This window comes from Pelobates fuscus, chromosome 3, assembly GCF_036172605.1.
Source record: "Pelobates fuscus isolate aPelFus1 chromosome 3, aPelFus1.pri, whole genome shotgun sequence".
NCBI lineage: Eukaryota > Metazoa > Chordata > Amphibia > Anura > Pelobatidae > Pelobates > Pelobates fuscus.
The window spans coordinates 263,679,235-263,702,896 of record NC_086319.1 but is presented as its reverse complement, the minus strand read 5'-3'; the positions used below and the strand labels follow the sequence as shown (position 1 = coordinate 263,702,896).

The 23,662-nt window shown below is 43.0% G+C and overlaps 1 protein-coding gene across 4 annotated transcripts in view; it reads left to right on the top strand.

Moving 5' to 3' along the window:
• The window catches only part of PPP3CC (protein phosphatase 3 catalytic subunit gamma), an 81,553-nt gene that overhangs the window by 37,597 nt on the left and 20,294 nt on the right, over positions 1–23,662 (top strand). For all 4 annotated transcript variants that reach the window (XM_063448472.1, XM_063448471.1, XM_063448470.1 and 1 more), the window contains 8 exons: positions 7,059–7,256; positions 7,536–7,660; positions 7,917–8,028; positions 19,594–19,739; positions 20,313–20,452; positions 21,448–21,525; positions 21,992–22,086; positions 22,879–23,004. In XM_063448472.1, the coding sequence (XP_063304542.1) occupies positions 7,059–7,256; positions 7,536–7,660; positions 7,917–8,028; positions 19,594–19,739; positions 20,313–20,452; positions 21,448–21,525; positions 21,992–22,086; positions 22,879–23,004 (1,020 nt within the window). The remainder of the gene's footprint in view (positions 1–7,058; positions 7,257–7,535; positions 7,661–7,916; positions 8,029–19,593; positions 19,740–20,312; positions 20,453–21,447; positions 21,526–21,991; positions 22,087–22,878; positions 23,005–23,662) is intronic.

The window sequence follows — 23,662 nt, the reverse complement described above, 5'->3', positions numbered from 1 at the left end:
GAAGCAGACAGAAGAAGATGGCGCCTGCGAGGGACATGGTCTTCCACCCTCCCACGCCCCGAAGTAGCATCTAAGTAAATCAGCATCTAGTGACTCTCGATGCTGAAGCACCAAGAGCAGAGGAGAACCAGCTACAAGATGATGGCGGAGCCTGAGAGGGAGAGGTTCAGGTAAGTTAAAGTTTTAGTCACCATCGGCAATGTCACCATTAGGGATCTTTGCAAATTCTGCAATGTTCCTAGATGATGACACTTCCACTTTAAATGACTTTTGTTTCTGTCCACGCAGCCCTAGCGATGCCACCCCTTCAACCTGATGTTAACTTACTTCTGATTGTCCCCGAAGTAGAAGATAATACAATCGGAAGTAAGTTAACATCAGGTTGAAGGGGTGGTGTGGCTAGGGCTGCTGGTTCTCCTCTGCTCCTGGTGCTTCAGCATCAAGAGCCACTAGATGCTGACTTACTTAGATGCTACTTTGGGGGGTGGGAGACAATGTCCCTCGCAGGCGCCATCTTCTTCTGTCTGCTTCACGTCAGTGTCAGGAGCAGATGTCACTGCTTTAACTATAGTGTTCCTTTAATATACTCCTAATCCTACAACCATTGCAGCACTATGGTGCAAAAGGGGGAAACTGCACCCAGACCACTTCAATAAACTGAAGTGGTCTGGGTGCCTACATTGTCCCTTTAAGCTAAAGTTGTTTTGGTGACTTTAGGGTCCCTTTAAGTGAATTCTATTTTGCAATTGGAGGTTTTTTTGTTTTTTTTAGTACTTTAATATTAAAAATATTAACCTGCAAAAAATGTAAAGTAATCCAAATAGAGTGCACTATTAACATATCTTTAAAAATAGTCAAATCACCCTTGGTGAACCCAAGTGTTCTGTGGCAATACATAAATGGCAAAAGCTACTTGGTGAGGAATCAGTGTATCTTGAAGGCGGGGGGAGGGGGGGAGGAGATGTAGCCACAGGAAGGATAGGGGATGTCTTGAAGTGTAAATGAGGGGGAAATATGTCTGTCAGACGTAGCTGCTCTACACTTTTCAAACAGTCAAAACAATGAGAAGTTACTGTGAATTGCAGTTGAAACAAGCAAGACCTTTCCTGATGGAATCAACTTAACTTTATTCTTACACTCTAACCCTACAGTTCAACTGGCAGTAGGTGTCTATTTTGTTGAACCCAGTTCACAGTACCCATTAACATATGCTAATCTCCTTAACCTCATTCTTATAAATGGTTGGTTTATCATTAAAGCCAGATATTTAACCTGAAAGCTCAAGTTTGTGCTTTGCTATTGATGGAATCCTAACAGTGTGTTCTCTTTTCTTCTCTGAGAAGTGCTTTTCTATAGGAATTGAGCATTAGGGACAGAGGGACTAGTGGCTTTCACGCAGTGACCAGTCTTTTGGAAAGATGGTCACTGCTTGATAAGGCACACGTCCCAGACTGGCAGCTTCTGTCCGTAGTATTATTATTTTTGCCATTTATATAGCACCAACAGATTCAGTAGCGCTTTACAATATTATGAGAGGGGTGATGTAACTATAATTAGGACAATTACAAGAAAACTTACAGGAACAATAGGTTGAAGAGGACCCTCCTTAAACGAGCTTCCTTTTTTTTTTTTTTTTTTTAATTCTTTATTTTATTCGTGCAGATAAGTAACAGGAGGATGTGCACTGCCACAACAGCTGGTGCAACCAGGTTTATAGTCACATATGATCACATGGCAATAATAAAACATTGCACTTTTTTGTAGGTATATAAGTAAACAGGATTCTTTCTTAAGCTTCATTACGACAAAAAAAATAACATAAAAGGGAACAGTAGCTTGGCTTATGATATGACAGAGTAGGAACGTGGCTGGTCTCCTCTAACCAGCTAATATGCAGTGTACAGGCTGTGTGCTTACCCACATTAGTGAGCTGCATAGCCTGGAGACAGACCAGGCTAAGTAAGTTACAGAGAAATACGTTGAACTGTATCCCTGGTAAGTACAGCTAGCTACATAGGCATAACCATTGCTATTTGAGATAACACAGGCTTATACGAGCAGCTGGTGTAGAAGGTAAAAGCCAAAAGACTGCAGTAGGTGTATATAGATCTATCATAAACACTGTGTGCTAAGGAGTGAGATTCTCACTTTAATAGAACATGCTTGGTCACAAGTTCAGTAAAGTAGCATTCAGGAGTAGTAGGAAGAGTAGAGTGCCTAAACTGACAGAGTGTATTGGTATGCCTTAGTAGAGTAATTAGATTAACATATCTCAGGGAGATCTTGACAGGTGAAGAGAATTAAAAACATAAAAATAAAAACAACAATATGAGCATTCATATATGAGCATTCGTTTAGTCAGTCAGCCTATGCCTTGTGCAGGTAGGGAGCGGGTCCTCTCCAGCAGGCTGATCAGGCTGGGTGCAAGCTTGTGCAGCAGGGTCTGCTCTTCTCCCGTGTCGCTGTGCCGTGCCGTTTCATAGCAGCCTCGAGTGTTGCCAGGACCCAGTTCCTCATGTCCACGAGCCTCCTTTGCTGTCCTGGGAGGAAGGTTTCGGAGTCTCGGGCGACGGTGTCGCAGCCTGGAGCGTGGTCTGCGGGTGGTGCTGTGGACCCTCTGGGTCTTCCGCTCAGGAGGGAGGCATCGGGCTGGAGCTTTTTCCAGAGGTTGCGCCATGGGTGCAGGCATTGTAGGTGGCTTTCGCCGATTCTCCCATTCGCTCCAATACTGCTGGCACATAGTGTTGAATCTCTGCTGGAAGTCTGCTTCCCAGTCGCAGAGTCGCAGGCAGGTTTGTGGGGTATTGCCTGCGGCCATTTTGGGGGACCGCGTGTAGGCTGCTTTCACTGGTGTCGCTCAGGAGCGTTCCAGAGGTAAGTACCCGCTTGTTGAGGGCCGGGATAACCCCCGCCGGCCCAGAGGGGGGGGAGTACGAGGCTCAGACTATTCCCAAGGGTAAAAGCCTGTGTCACCCCGGGCGTGGAGATCGGCCGCTTCTCCCGCCAGGGCAGCACCAGGCCGCTTTAGGTTGTAGGCCGCAGCTGCCGGTTGTAACAATGGTGGGGTTATAGTCCACTGCTAGGTCACTCCATGACTGCGGGATAGGGTTAGTCTTATGTAGATTGTCTGTGTTGGGGTATTGTCCCCCTTTGAAAACACTTTTAAGTTGATTTTTGTCAGGAGCTCATTCTTCCTGCGACCTTCCAGGATGGCGTCCAAGCCCCGCCCCTTACGAGCTTCCTTTTTTTAGGAGGTAGGGTATAAAACACATTAGGACAGGAAGTATCAATGAAATTAGGTGGGAGTGAAGCAGAGCTGGAGGAGAGAGTAAAGTGCTGCCCTATAGGAGAGCAAAAGACAGGTGTGTAAGGTAGATGTTACTCTGGGAGGCCATACGCTTTCATAAAGAGATGGGTTTTAAGGCACTTCTTAAAGGATTGAAGACTAGGAGAGAGTCTGATGGGGGTAGGCAGGCTATTTCATAGGAAGGGAGCCGTCTGCGAGAAGTCCTGCAAGCGCGAGTTGGTCGTACGGGTGCGAGCAGCGGTCAGGAGGTGTCAGGCAGAGCGGAGGGAATGAGGAGGGGCATACCTATGGATCTGTGAAGAGACATGAGGGGCTAGAATTGTACAGTACTTTATATGTATGGGTTAGCACTTTGAATTGACTCCTATAGGATACAGCAAGACAATGTAAGGACTGACAGAGGGGTGAGGTGTGAGAGGACCTACTAGAGAGGAAAATCAGTCTGGCGGCAGTATTCATTACAGACTGTAGCGGGGCAATGTGGCTTTTGAGAAGACCAGTCAGGAGAGGGTTACAATAATCCATGTGGGTAATTACTAGAGCATGGACAAGCTCCTTGGTAGCCTCTTTTGTAAGTAAGGGGCGAATGCGGGCTCTGTTTTTATGTTGGGATCTACAGGATTTGGCAACAAACTGGATGTGAGGCTCAAAGGTGAGGCCAGAGTCAAGTATAACGCCAAGATAGCGTGCTTGCAAGGATGGACTTATGTGGATACCACTGACTTGAAGGGAGAGCGAGAGAGGAGGATCAGTATTAGGAGGAGGAAAGACAAGGAGTTAAATTTTAGAGAGATTGAGTTTTAGAAAGCGGGAGGACATCCAGAGATGGAAGAAAGGCAAGCAGTGACAAGTTGCAGGACGGCAGGGGAGAGGTCCGGGGAGGAGAGAGATATTTGGGTGTCATCAGCGTACAGGTGGTAGTGGAATCCAAAAGAGGTAATACGTTTTCCAAGAGGGCCTGTAAAAAGAGAAAATAGAAGTCGACCAAGGACAGAGCCTTGGGGAACTCCAACCGAGACAGGACGAGGGGAGGAGGTATCCTTGGAAAAGGAGACACTGAATGAGCATTGGGAGAGAGAAGAGGAAAACCATGAGAGGACAGAGACCGAGCGATTGAAGAGTTTGAAGGAGGAGAGCATGACCAACAGTGTCAAAGGCAGCAGAAAGGTCAAGAATAATTAATATGGAGTAGTGGCCTTTGGATTTAGCTGCGATTAGGTCATTAGTAACTTTGATAAGAGCAGTCTCAGTAGGGTGGAGAGGGCGGAAGCCAGACTGAAGAGGGTCAAGGAGAGAGTTGGAATTAAGGAAGCGAGACACACTGGTAAAGACAAGTCTTTCCAGAAGCTTTGAGGAAAAAGGGAGCAGGGATATGAGACGATAGAAAGGGAGGAAGGGTCAAGAGATGTGTTTTTTTTTCAGGATAGGTACTACAGTGGCATGTTTAAGGTCAGCAGGGAAATTGCCAGAAGAGAGAGAGAGAGCAGTTGAACATGTGTGTTAGGGAAGGCACAAGGCAAGGGGAGAGAGATCTGATGAGGTGAGACGGGACAGGATTGAGCGGGCAAGTGGTGGGGCAAGAGAAAAGGAGGAGCGCAGCCACCAGGGCCGGCCTTAGGCATTTAGACGCCCTGTGCGAAAAATCTTCACAGCGCCCCCCCCCCCCCCCCCATCATCCATGTATGCTGTAATGTTTGTGTTGTCTGTGTATGTGATAGTAGGTGTGATGACTGTGTGTGATATGTATGCTATGTGTGATATTTGTAATGGGTGTATTAACAGTGTGTGATATGCGTGTATTGGTTGTATGTGACACACACACACACACACAGAGTCAGACGGCCATACACACACACACAGGAAGACATACACACAGGCAGACAGCCATACACACACACACAGACACACAAAGGCAGACAGTCACACACACACACAGACATACACAAAGACACACACAGGCAGACAGTCAAACACACAGACACACAGAGGCAGACAGTTATACACACAGACAGACAGTCATACACACACACACACACACACACACACACACTAATACACACAGGCAGACAGTCATACACAGACACACAGACAGTAATACACACACACACACAGACAGTAATACACACAGGCAGACAGTCATACACACAGACACACAGAGGCAGACAGTAATACACAGAGGCAGACAGTAATACACAGAGGCAGACAGTAATACACAGAGGCAGACAGTCATACACAGAGGCAGACAGTCATACACAGAGGCAGACAGTCATACACAGAGGCAGACAGTCATACACACACACACACAGACAGTAATACACAGAGGCAGACAGTCATACACACACACACACAGACAGTAATACACAGAGGCAGACAGTCATACACACACACACACACAGACAGTAATACACACAGGCAGACAGTCATACACACAGACACACAGAGGCAGACAGTCATACACACAGGCAGACAGTCATACACACAGACACACAGAGGCAGACAGTCATACACACACATAGACAGTAATACACACAGGCAGAGAGTCACACTCACCTGACAATCACTCTTTGTGGAGGCAGTGCAGCTCCTGGTGACTGTTTGGTGGGGAAGCAGGGACTCCTTCCTGCTTCCCCTGCAGCAGTTTTCCGGCGCTTTTAGCTCCGCCCCCGCCGGAAATGTTAAAAAAAAAAAAATTCCGGCCGGCTGTGCGGCTCCATGGCGCCCTGTGCGGCCGCACAGCTCGCACACCCCTAAGGCCGGCCCTGGCAGCCACCTCTTGTTCAGTAGCTGGGGAGAAAGTCTGAAGGGTAGGAAAGGTATGATCTATGTGTGGTTGAGGAAGAGAACGTGCTGTGTTTTGAGAATTATAGGTGTGGTTAGGAGGGTTAAGGGTTAAAGAGGTATTGTGAGTTTAGCTATTTTAGGTGTGGAGGGCTTGGTGGACATGATTGGTTTGTCAGGAAAGCTAGGTAGTTTGAGCCATCTATAAATGTAATGAGTGCTATGGGGAGGGTGGGATGTGGGAAATGGTCATCCAGAAATGTTTCAATATTGTATGGGGCCCAGGCTATCAAGGAGCGAATCTAGGGTTAGATAAGACCGATTGTAGCTGGAGAATAATTTAGGTGTTATAAACAAAATCAAGGAAAAAGCATATGAAAGGGAATTTAAATGTAAGGATATGAGAGAATGGCAGAGTGGGGAATATTTAAGTAAGTGGCTGTGGATCCCTCTATCTTGCCCAGGCTGAGATTACAATATCATATTTAAAAGTAGTGATTGCAATATTATATTAATGTCTAAAGCATCCTTTTATTTCATGCTCGACCTGCAGACTTGACCATGTCAGTTGCCTAGAAGATTTTATTTAGCCAGAACCTTGGATGATTTGACACTTCTGAGATCACAGGGCTTATTACTCATCTAACATTGTACATACATAAGTTGTAATAGTACAAAATAAAACGAGAACGCTCATTTTATTGAATGAGAGAGCCATCCTGCAGAGTTTTTTTCAGTAAACACAAAATTGCACTAAAGTGAAAAATAAAATTCGCAATTTATGCTAAAGCAGCCCAGTTGTGACTATAATAGAATTGGAGAACATTTGCAAATGAGCCATTTTTGACAAAAATTTTGCAATTTATTTTTAATTTAATACAATTCAGTGTTTAGTGTTTATGACTATTAACATTTTAATTAAATATTAACTTCTTGTTTATGGTCTCCTTTTTTCTTCCTATCTTCCTGCCAGCTGTACCTTTCCCACCTACCCGTCGCCTGTCCATGAATGAAGTGTTTGTAGATGGACGCCCTCAGTTAGAGACTTTGAAAAATCACCTAGCCAAAGAGGGACGGTTAGAGGAGGAAGTTGCCCTGCGCATTATTCGAGACGGAGCTGCAATCCTGCGACATGAGAAGACCATGCTTGAGGTGGAGGCCCCCATCACAGGTGAATCACCAGCTGAATCCCATGTTTTATCTTTTTCTCCTCCTTGATACTTAGAACAATCTTTCTCAAACAGTATTTTTTATTCACTCACCCGCCCTCTCTTCTTCACTGCCCTTCACTATGTTTTGCAACTTTTACCCTCTGTTTTTAATAAAGGTTCCCACTATTGACTCCTCTCCCTTTTATATTTTTTTCCCCATATTTCTTATCACTCTTCTACACATTACTCTGTTGCTCATTACTCTGTTGCTCATTGTCCTTTATTTCCCGTTTTTGCAGTTTGTGGTGATATTCATGGGCAATTTTTTGATCTTATGAAGCTTTTTGAAGTTGGGGGTTCTCCCCATACCACACGTTACCTCTTCTTGGGGGACTATGTGGATCGAGGCTACTTCAGTATAGAGGTCAGTGTCTCATGCCCATACAGACAAAATGGTTTGCATCTGGTAACATTATGACTTAGAATAGACTGACTGACTGAACAGGTACTTGTTACATTTCTATCCATATCCATGCCCAGGTAGAAAAGACATCCTCTGGCCAATAGACTGAAAGGGATTTGTGACCTTATTATTCAGCGTTAAAGGGTGGTCTTGGTATGCCTCATTAATTTATACTTTTAATCATTCTTTCTTCTTTTGTTATTTCTTGCCTCATTAGTGTGTTCTATACCTCTGGAGCCTGAAAATTATTCACCCCAAAACCCTGTTTCTTCTGCGAGGGAACCATGAGTGCCGACACTTAACAGAGTACTTCACCTTCAAGCAAGAATGTGAGTGATTTTGAGGAGTGCCCCGTTTTTATTTTTTTTTTTTTTTTTTTAATTGCCTCTATTCAAGTGTTGACCCACAATGCATTTAATCAATTTCTGGGTCTATATATTTTCTACTGCACTGCTTTTCCCTAAATCCTACCAGATATTTGTGTTTCCTGTTCTCTGGCTTCTCGTGCACAATACTAGTTAGTTTAATTTGTGTATGTTTCTTTCTGTTTCTTCCTGCACTCTACTTTCAGCTGTATCCCTAATATGTGGATCCTTATTGAGTCCTTCTGCACCCTGTTTCTATTTGTATTCCTAATGTGTCCAGCATCTTTTTTGGTTTCTCTTGCACTCTGCATTTAACTTATATTTTAATTCCTAACATGTTTAGCCTACTTTGTAGTTCATTCTGCACTCAACGCTGTGCTTAAATATACAAGTCTGCAGACTTTCGTTTCCCGTGGTAAATCCCTGCCCTACTACCCACTGTCTTTTTTTTCAGATCTCTTGCTTTACCCTGCCCCAGCACTGAGTCATGTATTTCTTTGTAAACTATTTTACAAGGTACGATATAATGAAAATTCTCTCCTGGAAGGGGCTGTCCTGGGGAGATCTAAAAAAACAAACAATGTTGCACATATGTAGCATAATTAGACATGCATTGTTACACATATAATGTCTGATAATGAGTACAGTTGCTTTTTTTCATTGAAGTTAGTTGCAGTTGTTTTCAGGGACTTCAGACTGGTGTGAGAGTTGATATTATCTGGCAGGCTATAGGAGAAAGATACTCGACTGACCTCCTTTTTGAAGTGGGGGATGGATAAAAAAAAGAGGACTTAAAGACTTTGCTGCAACATAACAAGTTGTTATAGCTTGAGGAGGTACCAGGCGCTGGCTTATCTTAAGTGGTTAAAAGGTTAAATAATAGTTTGATTTCACAATCTTTAATCTGGCGCCTGAACGCTCTCCTCCTTCACTTCTATTCCAGTCAGCTGCTTCAATCAGGAAGCCTCTGACCAAGTAGCTCCCCACTCACAAAACTGACTGAAAAAGATTGGTACCTTTTTCATTCCATTTTGTCATTGGGGTACTACTGTTAGGCTGAAAGCATCAGCTGATGTTCTCAGCCTAACAGCGGCACACGTGCCTCGGACTGGAACAGAAGTGAAGAGTGATCAGGTGCCATATTGAAGACATTAAACTGTTCGTTAATGGTTTAACCCCTTGAGATATGCATTTTGCCTGGGAGCTCCTTGCACAATAAAAACCTTATTTTAATTCAATTGTTATAGTGCCTGGAGTGGAATCCAGTGGTTTCTATAATTAGATAGTTTAGAAGTTCCAACTTCTCACGAAGAAGGCTTCTGTAGTTACACTGGGGAACAATGTGAAGTAACAAATTATATAGAGTAATGAATTCAGACAGATGTGTTTGCACTGCTGATCCATATATTCTATTCCCATAGTTTATTACTGGCATTAGCATATGGGGTTGGACTTTCCATTCCATCCTCCACAGAGTGGACTTTAATGCCAATAGAACGTCATGAAATGTCCTAAAGCTTTGAGATTTGACCCTGCTCACATCAGGAAGACCTAGATATCAATTGATATCTGGGGCTCTTCTGTGCCAACTAGGGCCATATTTAGTGGCTTGCAAATGAACTGTATGCAACATTTAAGCGATCACTGCATACAGCGCTTTAAATTGGGATTTAATCCCAGAGGCTATAAGCAGGGATAAATTACTGCTCACACCAGGGAGACCCAAGTATCAATACCTGGGATTTAGTTCCATCAGCTAAATATGACCCCAGACCGACAGATGAACTGTATGCAGTGCTCAAAGTGAGCTGACACTCTTCCAATCGCCTGCACCCAGTGCTTCCCTGTGCCTTCCTTTTCTGCACAATTCAGAGGCTGAGCAATGAAGGGGATAAAAGGTGGGGGTGGCCTATAAGTCCCTACCCATCCAGCACACAGATACACTGTATACACAAGATATATAGATGGGTAGGGACTTACGGGCCACCCTGTAGAATAGAAGGGTTAAGACCTGATCCTTGAGTGACTCCACAAGCAACCTTTGAGTGACTGGGAGACACTGCTGGTAATGGAAACAAATGTGGCCCTGTCAGATATACTTGGTGTCATTTGTTTCCTTGCACTCTGCATTGCTTATCCAGCAGAGTTTTTACCATCTTCATACTCCTTCCATATATTTGTTTAGGAAAGTTTAATTTATTTTCTGTCTTACCGATCAGCTTTCTGTTTCACTTATTTCTTCCATGCATTTTTGTAATACACTATTTTCTGTATTGTAGCTAGCAAATAAATATCCCATGATGTAGGCACATTACTGTGGTACCATTAAATAAAAGTGGTTTTGTAATTGTATGTCCAGTCTTGCAGGTGAACAGAACATTGAGACACATCACAACTGATTTGCTGGTTAAATTTTCATTTAATATGTTGACTGTGTGTGGCATGCTAATCTTCATCTGGGATCCAAGACATTTCATCAGGTCCAATCACTTGCCAACATACCACTCCTTAGCTTAGCTTGTTCCTTGAGACTTTGAAATTCAATATGCCTTGGACCATAAACTCTTATCTGTTAATGAGAACATTGGGGAATAAGAGAAGGGAAAGGTCATCTGAACAAACAGTGCAGTCTATTAAGAAGTTGCAGCTTTACCTTTTAAGAGAAATAAATAAAACAAAAAGCATCTCTTGTGCCCTATCTATTGCCATTTTTTGTGAGGCCATTTGGATAATCTGAAAACTCTATTTCATGTTGGTGCTATGATGAAAAATGTGAAGGAGCTTTTCATCCAAATTGAGGCTATTTTAATGTGGGTTAGAAACCTCACATGTGTCCCACGGCAACCAAGTTATTGACTGTTGTTCATGCCATGCTGAAGACAAACGGATAATGTCAAAGTTCAAGTGTTTCTACTGTTAGAGGGCCCCACGAAGATGGCTAAAATTATACTGTTTCCATGATGGTAGCCAGTTTTAGCAGACAACTGTCTCTAAACCAAATAGCAATCTAATATCTTCTTTCTGAGGAGGATACTAAATTGAACTTAAATATATTGCATACGGTTTCCTCAAGCCTGATAGGCTAAGGGTGTCAGCTGATGCTCTCCTGTCTGAAATTTCCTAATTCAAGCGTTGGACTGTAACGGATGTTTGTGGGCAGGACTATTGGGCACCATATTCAAGACTTAGGGGTTAAAATGTTTAACTCCTTGAGGTACACTGGTGTCTGGGACCTACTCACACCAAAACCCCTTCATTCTAATGATGTTATTAAGAGGTGTGGAGTATCCCTTTTACCTGAATATCAACACACAAATAACATTTCTATATTTATTCTTGACTTGGTTACCATCTTTTACTTGCTCTATTTCTCATTCTCTAAAAGAACATTTCAATTATTGTTCAAAAAGCATCTACGTAGTCTTAAAGGAACACTGTAGGGTCAGGAACACAAACATGTATTCCTGACCCTAAAGGGTTAAACCCACCATCTAGGTGGCTTGCCCCCTTAAAATGAATTAAAACTCACCTTATTTCCAGCACCATGCAGGTCTGCCAACGCTGGCCCCATCCCCGACCCGCCTGCTTGATGACATCAGAATTGCCGATTTTTAGCCAATCCAATGAATTGGCTAAAATGGGATGGGGAGGGGCCAAACACTGTTTTGGCCAATCAGCACTTCTTCATAGAGATGCATTGAATCAATGCATCTCTATGAGGAAAATTCAGCGTTCCCATGCAGAGCGTGGAGACGCTGAACGGCAGTACTACACTCTAGCCAGGAAGAACCTCCAGTGGCCATCTGAGGAGTGGCCACCTAGAGATGTTTCTAGGGGCACTGTAAACACTGCCTTTTCTCTGAGAAGGCAGTGTTTGCATGAAAATGCCTGAAGGCAATGATTATACTCATCAGAACAACTACATTAAGCTGTAGTTGTTCTGATGACTATAGTGTCCCTTTAAATTCAACGGGGACATGTCCTAGGAATTTGTCCATATTCACATGTTATACTTTTCATGTGCATTATGTCTCACTTCACATAGGACGAAGTGTTAAGAAAAAAATGAATCAATTTAAAGGAATAGGTTATAGTTGGGTATATCTATGTAGTACCAAATGTTGGAGATATCTGTAGAGTTAGAATTAACTAAACAGTGTGTTCTTGCTGTGCCCATAAGTACATATTGGTGATAACTTGTCCTACAGAACTATGATAGATCAGTGCCACATGACCTAACCAGTTTTTTTTTTTTTTTTTTTTTATTCTTTATTTTTGCAGTGCATATATTAATCACAGGCATACATACGGTACCCCAACGGCATTCCGTATGCAGGTTCAAGACATTGGTTACAGTGGGGAATAGATAAACAATGCACTTTTTTTTTCATAGATACATATGGTTTGACATCAGGTTGGAAATAAACTTAGCTTAGGAATAACCTGCTCATACTTGCAATATGACATGTTAAAATACTTATGCATTTAACTTCGATAATCATAGAATGAGCACACGGTTACTCATAGTGAAAATACTTGTCGATGTACATTAGAGTGAATGAGCCTATAGTGCTTGATAAGTATATAAGCTTGGAACAGAGAAGCAGAGTCAATAGTAAAGACTGTGCTTCAGCGCATAATATGCTTAAAAATAAATGCTTAAGATGTGCTTAAGGTAACCACCCCATGTTTACCCCGTGGCAGTCAGGTGAGAGTCTATGTCGGCACTCAGGATGACCCCTTAGTGTGCAGTGTAGTACGCTGTAGCGTGGGAAGATGCTTAGTTGGCTGCAGTATAGGTATGACCATAGGTGTGTGTAGCGGTAAGGTCACAAAGGTGAGCGTTTACAATAGTGGGATTCCATAGCTTATAGTGTTGCCCCATTTTTATATTAAATGGACATATATCTGTCGTGGCTGCCCTACAGGTTATGTGGATAGTATGCTGCATCACGTGCTAGGTATGCAAGATCCTACTACTGTGTTTGCCTCTAGGTGACAATGCTGCATAACATGTTAGGGTTACAGGAGGAGATGACAAAGGGAATTCAGTCAAAATAGCATATGCATGGCAACATGACCCTTATCTGAGTTCAATCTGAGAGGCAGGTTGAAAGACCTCACTGGGTATTGTCAGGAAAGTCCTTCTGCTCCCCATCGGCAAGTTGTCAGGCAAGTCAGGTCTCCTGGGCTTGTGATTTTTCCTCCCTCCGCCTTGAGTGAAGATGTAGCTGAGTCCCGCTATAAGGGTGGGTCCGACGTATGCCACGCTGCCAGCCCTGGGCTCCGTATGAGCCAACCATCTGTGCCCACGGTCCCGGTTCCATAAGTGGCCGGTAACGGAATTCCTGGTTAGTGTAGTCAGTCCAGGTGCTGGGTTGCGGTTTGAGGAGTGACCTCTGGGGCTCAAGGCCCAGGAAGGCTGTCTTGGGGTCAGTTCCAGTCTTATGGTGCGGAGACTAGGCAGTACAGACCTGCTTCGAGTGGTGCGGTGAGGGGGTTCCACTGCTCAATCACCTCGTGAGAGTGAGGTGCCCCTCTCTGCGTTGTTGCCTGTGGAAGGTGAGTGCTGCCGTGCCCAGTATAGGCCTTAGTGTCGCCATGTTGTAGGGGGCATGTGAGAGGCCGTCAGGCTGGAGTCCTCTTTTAAGGTGCCGTCTCTTGCTGGGCCAGCTTGAAGGTGGGTGCTTTGAAGGGGGGGCTGAGGTGGGTCGCTTCTTCAGCGCCTCGTTGCTGGTTTTGGCGGGTACCTTGTATTGGTTACAGGTTTTGCGCCATCACCTTTGGTCTCCGCCATCTTGAATGCTGTGTCGGATCAGGGTGGCCCCGAAGCGGCGTCCTGGCTGGTCGGGGTTCGAGGGTGAGGACCGGGATCACCCCCCCGGTCCAGAGGGGGGGGAACGGGGCCATTTCCTCATGGGTCTGGCCCTTGGTTTGGTACCGATGGACGGGATAGTGGAGCAGCGGCCGTCTGCTCCACTCACCGCCGGAGAAGGCCTCGATTGCGCCAGTGAGGGTTCACCCCCCAGGGGACTGGAGCCCTTCTGGCCAGCCTCACCCTGGGTCTGGTACTCTCCACCCGATTGGAGTTGCCGCTGCCGGTCGGTTTTATATGCCAAAATTCCAGTTTCATGCTTATATTTCCTTGTTGTTCCAGGAGCTGGTCTGACATGCGACCGTCCTGCTCGGCGGTCCGGCCCCGCCCCCTTTTTTTTTTTTTTTTTTTTTTAATAGATGTTCTGACGTGTTAAAAGAACACTATAGTCACCTAAATTACTTTAGCTAAATAAAGCAGTTTTAGTGTATAGATCATTCCCCTGCAATTTCACTGTCATTTAGGAGTTAAATCACTTTGTTTCTGTTTATGCAGCCCTGGCTATGATTGACAGAGCCTGCATGAAAACAAAAACTGCTTTCACTTTCTAACAGATGTAATTTACCTTAAATAATTGTATCTCAATCTCTAAATTGAACTTTAATCACATACAGGAGGCTCTTGCAGGGTCTAGCAAGCTATTAACATAGCAGGGGATAAGAAAATCTTAATTAAACAGAACTTGCAATAAAGAAAGCCTAAATAGGGCTCTCTTTACAGGAAGTGTTTATGGAAGGCTGTGCAAGTCACATGCAGGGAGGTGTGACTAGGGTTCATAAACAAAGGGATTTAACTCCTAAATGGCAGAGGTTTGAGCAGTGAGGCTGCAGGGGCATGTTCTATACACCAAAACTGCTTCATTAAGCTAAAGTTGTTCAGGTGACTAGTGTCCCTTTAATAAGAGTCCCATCCATGTGCAATATCCAGGCATCATGGTTCATATATGAAGCAGCTGCTAACGCTTTAAAAATATAGACATCTTTTATTGAAAAGTATTAAAAATTTGCAGTAGAGGGATAGCTTGTGGTGAGTACCCTGTCTTCTCCGCAATCACTGGTGAACGCAGAAGAACATCAGTTTGTCAGTACAGACAAATACAGAGTAATGGTGAACAACGCAATAAAAAAGTGAATAAACAGTGTACCACAAGTAATGTAAATACAATAAAATAAAGTATATACCCTTTAGAATTTCTTGGATATTTCCTAGGAAGAATCAGACATAAAATCTCATAGGGCAATACAACTAATAAAATCAATAAGTGTACGTAAAGAAGCACTGCAGTAATCACACTCACATTTTCCAGAGCCTGTATAGATTACTGGCTCAGGTAGGTAAGTTTTGAGTGTGATATACAGGGAAACTCCCCACTGTGTTGTAGGGTTTTTGTTGTTAGGAGCTTTCTCCATTCCATTTTGTTATAAAGGTCCACAGGTAAAGCACAAATTCATTTAGCCCTTGGCTGTAAGCGAATTTAAAACCTTTTTGTAAAACTCTTTGGTTAAAATTTAAAACCTATTTAGAAATGTTTAAAAAAATGTATAGATTATATTTCCTTTCTTAACCTATAAACCTTTTTAATATTTCTAAAAAGGTTTTAAAATTTAGCCAACCAAGAGTTTTAGAAAAAGGTTTTAGATTCGCTCTCAGCCAAGGACTAAATAAATGTGTGCTTTACCTTTATTGCGCTGTTCACCATTACTCTGTATTGGTCTATGCTCTATTTGTGGAACTGGAGTGATTGGTTTCACGGTGGTACAAGCTGCATTACACCACACTGTATGGTATCTGATTGCACTTTATATTTAGCGCCATTTTTAATGACACTATTTATTTTTACTATCAATTTGTCAGTGTTGAACAGTAAAAGGATTAATAGAGTAACAGAGGCAAAGCCGCATCCAGTGTCAAAATCCCAAAAGTTTTGTATATTGCATGTCATTAGCAAACTATGCATTTCTTTTTGTTTTTACAGAAGATATTTATGAATAATTTATTACATGTGGTTTAAGGAAGAGCTTTAGTTTGATGTTTTCATCTTGTGTGGGTAACCTATAAACACATCATGCTGCATTATATCTGTAAAGGATTTCCTTATGTTTACCTGTACCCATTCGGTTAATTCCTCTCCCTGCTAGTTAAGTGACTGTAAAGTATTTGTTGTTATTCCTGTGTTTGGGACATTTATTCGTTCTACCGAACGGAGACCACCCTGGGTAGCAATCAGAACTTAAAACACCAAGTAACCACGAAAACCACAAGGTAATTGAGTGCTTCTAGGTGGCCGCCATTCGGCATATGAATACGTGGTGAGAACAAAGGATGGCGGCCATCTTAGATCCCGGAACGCGGTCAGCGGGACTTACTCGTGGATTGCCTGGAACCATTTTCAGCATGACAAACACACAACACTCGGTCTCTATGGAAGTCCCGCCTGACCGATTTCCACTTACAGTATCAAACTGGTGTTCGGGAGTTTCAATCAACCGAATGAGGGGAGCATTCATACGGAACCAGATGCTGTATAACTGTGGTGGTTTTCGTGTAATTCCGCACGAACGGAGACCGGCTCTTGCTACCAATTTCATGGAACTCTAACTCGGATACAACCACATGGCGAGCCGGTCAAACTTCCACACGATGCGACACGAAAACTACAGAACGGATTTTCGTGAAATTTGGATATGTTACTCCTAGTATCCTCAGCTACCCAGGGATGTGATTGTTATATTTCTGTGACATGTAGAAAGTATATATTTAAAAATGTGGAAAATTGTTAATGTTTCTGGCCAGCAGATAATTGAGTTTAGTATGTTGCTGAAACTAGCCTGGCCAGAGGAGGAGCTTGTACTGTATAAATTGAACGCATGTTGCTTCCAGTAAATCAGTCTTGTTCCAGCATTAAGCTTTGGCTCATGTGTGGATTATTTGGCGATACCAGCGTTATTTTACCCTGTGGATTATTGTTGTTATTCTGCTATTGGGAAAAAGGGAATACTGGACGGTGATACCGATTACTACCGTCACAATATCCTAGGTTTAATGTGCTGGTACCGTTATCACCTTTCCCACCCTACCTATCTTCTGAAGATTCTGTGGCACATCGAGAATGCTCACAGTTTATATTGTATTCCTTATACTTCCATTCTAGGTGCCATTGTGCACAGAGATGATCTCATAGTGACTGCTTCTTTTCAAGGCTTGTCAGTCTGACCAGCTGCCTCTAGTTCCTTCCAATCTGTGTCCTGCGCTATTGGCATTTTGTTACAGAGCATTTGTGTTCGGTTCTTTCATTTGAATCCAGATAGCTTTGTTAGTTAGTTTTCTGTTTGTTTTTGTTTTTTGTCCCCTAGTAGTCTACTTATTTTGCCATCCGAATCATGCTCTCAATATGATTCCAGCCAACCTATGCCCTGTTTTCTTTCTGGTATTCTTGATACCCACCTTCCATCTGTTTCTTTTTAGGACACACACATATTCAATATATTTCTTGCTGCTTTTCAACAAGACTTGGGGAACACATTCATCAGCGCACTCTGCTTTTTCATATGTGCGTTGCTGTTTGATATATCATGATTTCTGGCATATATTATAATTTGGTGTTTATTGCCTAATAATCTTCACAATCCTGCTGGTCTTTGTCAATATCTGAATCCATATTTAGACAGTGACACTCTATAAACTTTACTGAGTCTGCATCCTGACAATCTGTTTGCCTTACTGAGACTGCATCCTGAGAATCTGTGCGCCTTACTGAGACTGCATCCTGACAATCTGTGCGCCTTACTGAGACTGCATCCTGACAATCTGTGCGCCTTACTGAGACTGCATCCTGACAATCTGTGCGCCTTACTGAGACTGCATCCTGACAATCTGTGCGCCTTACTGAGACTGCATCCTGACAATCTGTGCGCCTTACTGAGACTGCATCCTGACAATCTGTGCGCCTTACTGAGACTGCATCCTGACAATCTGTGCGCCTTACTGAGACTGCATCCTGACAATCTGTGCGCCTTACTGAGACTGCATCCTGACAATCTGTGCGCCTTACTGAGACTGCATCCTGACAATCTGTGCGCCTTACTGAGACTGCATCCTGACAATCTGTGCGCCTTACTGAGACTGCATCCTGACAATCTGTGCGCCTTACTGAGACTGCATCCTGACAATCTGTGCGCCTTACTGAGACTGCATCCTGACAATCTGTGCGCCTTACTGAGACTGCATCCTGACAATCTGTGCGCCTTACTGAGACTGCATCCTGACAATCTGTGCGCCTTACTGAGACTGCATCCTGACAATCTGTGCGCCTTACTGAGACTGCATCCTGACAATCTGTGCGCCTTACTGAGACTGCATCCTGACAATCTGTGCGCCTTACTGAGACTGCATCCTGACAATCTGTGCGCCTTACTGAGACTGCATCCTGACAATCTGTGCGCCTTACTGAGACTGCATCCTGACAATCTGTGCGCCTTACTGAGACTGCATCCTGACAATCTGTGCGCCTTACTGAGACTGCATCCTGACAATCTGTGCGCCTTACTGAGACTGCATCCTGACAATCTGTGCGCCTTACTGAGACTGCATCCTGACAATCTGTGCGCCTTACTGAGACTGCATCCTGACAATCTGTGCGCCTTACTGAGACTGCATCCTGACAATCTGTGCGCCTTACTGAGACTGCATCCTGACAATCTGTGCGCCTTACTGAGACTGCATCCTGACAATCTGTGCGCCTTACTGAGACTGCATCCTGACAATCTGTGCGCCTTACTGAGACTGCATCCTGACAATCTGTGCGCCTTACTGAGACTGCATCCTGACAATCTGTGCGCCTTACTGAGACTGCATCCTGACAATCTGTGCGCCTTACTGAGACTGCATCCTGACAATCTGTGCGCCTTACTGAGACTGCATCCTGACAATCTGTGCGCCTTACTGAGACTGCATCCTGACAATCTGTGCGCCTTACTGAGACTGCATCCTGACAACCTGTGCGCCTTACTGAGTCTGCATCCTGACAATCTGTGCGCCTTACTGAGTCTGCATCCTGACAATCTGTGCGCCTTACTGAGTCTGCATGACTGTACTTCTGTATTGTCTGTTTCCATTGCTTACGTATTGAGTATCCTGAATTTGGGACAACAGTAGGGGCTGAACCCATGGCATGGAACTTTTCAATTTTAAGTTGGAATATGTAATTGTAATGTGCATGTCAAGTAAACGTTAAGTGAGAACGAGACCATATTTTGCTGTTTAGGAACAAATAGCACTGCAATATGGGTTTTGTTCAAAAGAGGAAGTGATATAAATTAGACATTTACATTCTCAGCTGTACTGCAATTACAAAATGCAGCAACAAATGCATAGCCTGTCCAGAGTTCAGACGCTGCTTACTTAGAATTGCGTTACATATGCCAAGAGTTGAGCATTAATCCTCAACTATTCTGCCCAAATCATCATTTGTGTGCAGAATATTGTATGCGTGCTATTTTACCCATAGGACCATTATATGAAGGGACACATGTCTACTTGTTGTACATGAAACTCATATGCTATAAGTTACACATCTGTCTATGTCATGCCTTTTGCATATTACCATCCCTTTTCCCCTTTCTGCTTTGCCCTAACTCATGTGTGATTTCTCTTAGGTAAGATTAAGTATTCAGAGCGAGTGTATGACTCGTGCATGGATGCCTTTGACTGTCTTCCACTGGCAGCTCTTCTCAACCAGCAGTTTCTATGTGTACATGGTGGACTGTCGCCTGAAATCACTTGCCTGGATGACATCAGGAAGGTGAGTGTATTACAAAATCTCCCCTCTCCCCCTCCTGCCCCCCCCAAAAAAAAAAACCAACTCAAAAGTGTGTGAGTTTGTGTGTGTGTGTGTACGTACATGTGAAATGCTGGGAGTAGGTTTATATGTAGATCTGTAAAGTTATGCAAAGTTATTTTACCAGTTATGAATGTGGGAATATATGGAGTAGGATTCAGTGCATGTTGCCTTTACAGTTATGCAGAGGGGAAATGCTGAGAGTAGGTTTATAAAAAGATCTGCACTGTTACAAACGGGCGAATGTTATGAGTAGGATTATATACACATCTTAACAATTACATATGGAAAATATACTGACACTAGGGTTATATGTTAAAAAACCTGACAAGTGGAGGAATGCAGGGAGTAGAATTATGTGTATTTTTACAGTTAGTCACAAGTGGAATTCTGGGAGTAGGATTATATGTACATCTTTACAGTTACAAATGGGTTATATGGCTTGGTGGCTAGGATTAAATATAGCTCAAGTAAAGGGATTCTTTCTCCTGTGGAAATGCTTACCTCTCTCCCTTCGTCTTCTCTCTGTCTCCTCAGTTAGACAGATTTAAGGAACCCCCCGCCTTTGGCCCCATGTGTGACTTGCTGTGGTCCGATCCAGCTGAAGATTATGGAAATGAGAAAACGCTAGAGCACTTTACTCACAACACAGTGCGCGGTTGCTCGTATTTCTATAGGTAATGTGCTCTCCATCCTTTGCTTCTCTTACGTGTGCACTAACCGCAATTAAAGTATCAAATATAGCCATTTGCTATTAGGGTTTACTTATTAAAAAACAACATTGGATTAATGAAACCATTGTGAACAAAGAGAATTATAGTCTAAAATGTGCCAGCTTTTCTCTACACAATTTCTCTTATTTTTTTTTTTATTTTTTTTTTACAGACTGCAGTAACTTGCAGTTGCCATCTCCCAAATTACTTATGTGCCATGCCTGTTTTTTGTGTCTGTGTTTGTGCATCCATCTACACTTTCTACACTTACTGCCCCTCACATTAATTTCTGGTGACCATCATGGAGACTGTCTATGCAGTGTTCAAATAAGTAGAATTTAAACAGACACTTTAGCTTTGTGTGAAGAGTGTTTCCTCTTTTCTTTCATTTGCAAAAAGTGCAGATTTCAATAGAAATTGACACTTTTACACACCCCCGGCTTTTCCAGCAGACAACATATTCTTGGTTTGGTTAACATATTTGCACCGAACTCAAGAAGCGGCAATTACCAAGAGCATCTGCCTTGCAAAGACTTCACATTAAGCTGCATTGGGAAGTCTGTGATTGAACAGTCACAGAAAGTCTGGGCGGGTTTAGAAGAGGAGGGCTTGCAAAAGCAGCAGACAAGATCTGCACTTTTTCAAGCTCTTTTTAGGTATAACTCCAATGAAAAATATGCATAATTAAATGCATGCATGTTGTCATTTGGGGTATGAATACTAAACAGTGATTTTTATTTTATATTTGGGCAGTGAAGGGTCCCTTTAAAGTAATGTTATAGTGTTAATTTTCTCATGATTTCACAAGGCACAATGTGTAGAGTATGCATACGACTACATGTGGATGAGAGTCCCTCTCCAAATAAGCAGGGACTCAGGCTAGTACGTTTTTAAGAGATCCATTTTTTCAGCTGCCAATTAACACGCAATTCCCATTGGTTTCCTGCTCTATTTTTCAGCTATCCTGCTGTCTGTGAATTTCTCCAGAGCAACAATCTCCTGTCGGTTATTCGAGCTCATGAAGCGCAGGATGCTGGGTAAAATCTCTCATTCCTTTTAGCCTGCTAGTTTGAGTTGTCTAAGACACGATCTACAACTTTTTAGTTCCAAATGGCACCAAAACAAGAGGATTTGGATAAAGATGGACTGTTAATTTGTGCGCAGTTATTGCTAGGTATCAAGAGTAGGCCACGAGGTCTTGAGAAACTGGGACTCTCTCAGCATCATTTGATATCTAACTTGCTTTACATAAACAAACTGTAATTGTGCTTTACCCCTATGTTGCCATTCTCATTTAAACCCATACAATTTGGCAAGGCTGGAATTTACATATTCACCAGTAATTTGACAACCTTAATGTATGCCAAGGACAAATCTGTATGGTTATTTTGGTCATCTTGGGCAAACATAGGCTGATCAATTACCTGCTTGGTAAGGCTGTTACTGGTGTGGTTTTGCTACTGATGCTCAAAAACAGTCTTGTCCACTTCCCTTCATCTGTAGGTACCGCATGTACCGTAAGAGTCAGACCACTGGCTTCCCCTCTCTCATCACCATCTTCTCTGCACCAAATTATCTTGATGTGTACAACAATAAAGGTGAGACTATACACAACAGTGTATATGTGTGGCATTGTTTCTGAGGAATGTGTGTTTGAATAGTGATTTGTCTTGGTTGTGTCTGAGGTGTGAATGATCAGGATTTATATATTAGTGTGTGTACAGTGTGTGTAAAGTGAAGGTGGCATTACTACTGTCTGCAATGTAGGTCAAGTCATAGTGGTTTTGCTACTGTCTGCAGTGTAGGTAAAGCAAAGGTGGCCCTGTTGGTGCCTACTGTACATAAGATGATGGTGGATTTGCTGCTGTCTGTAGGGTAAACAAAGTGAAATTGCCATTGCTCTGCTGTCTCTCGAGAATACGTAAAGTGAAGGCGGCTTTGCTTGTAAAATGAAAGTGACATTGCTGCTGTCTGCAATGTATATAAAGTGTTGACATCTACTGTGTATCTAAAGTGAATGTGGCATTCATACGGTCTGTATTGTGTGTAAAGTTAAAATATTGCTGCTGTACTCTGCAATTTATATTTGGTGTAACACTGCTTGCAGTGTATATATAAAACGTGTGTATAGTGTTGACATGGCTGCTGTGTGCAGGATGATGTTGCAGTATGTATATGGAGGGGCGAGAGTGGCACACTGCAGTGTGCTAAGAGAGAAACATAGCAAGGTGCATAGAGGTAGAAATAGCATAAAATATTTTGAGATGTAGGAGCACACTACACTATATATAGAGACACGTGTGATTTTTTTATTTTTTTTATTTTATTATTTATTTATTTATTTTTACATTTTTCTCTCTTCTAAACATTTACCCTTTTTCTTCCTGCAGCTGCAGTGTTGAAATACGAAAATAATGTAATGAATATTCGTCAGTTTAACTGCTCTCCGCACCCTTATTGGTTGCCAAACTTCATGGATGTATTCACCTGGTCCTTGCCCTTTGTAGGGGAGAAAGGTAATAAGCCTCATGCACACCGCATCATACACACAATTACAAAATCTGCACACATCCTCATACACACACATATAATATATACATACAGCCTCATAAACACCGTTACAATATTTGCACAGCGTCTCATAAGCACAGTTATAATATGTGCACACGGCCTCATACACACAGATACGATATGTGCACACTGTCTCATACAGACAGAGATATATGTGCGCATGGCCTCATACACACAGATATATGTGCGCATGGCCTTGTACACACAGATATATGTGCGCATGGCCTGATACACACAGATATATGTGCACATGACCTCATACACACAGTTACGATATTATTTTTATTATATATATATAGCGCAAACAAATTCCATAGCACTTTACAATGGGTGGACTAACAAACATGTAATTATAACCAGACAAGTTTGACACACAGAAACAGAGGGGTTGAGGGCCCTGCTCAATGAGCTTACATGCTAGAGGGAGTGGGGTAGATGCGTGCAATGTTTTTGAGATGGAAGCGGCAGGATTTGGCGATCGACTGGACATGAGGGGTGAAGGAGAGGTCAGAGTCATAGAGAATACCTAGGCAACGGGCCTGCGCGGTGGATCTGATGGTAGCACCATTAACGTGGAGGGAGACAGACACGGGAGTAACAACA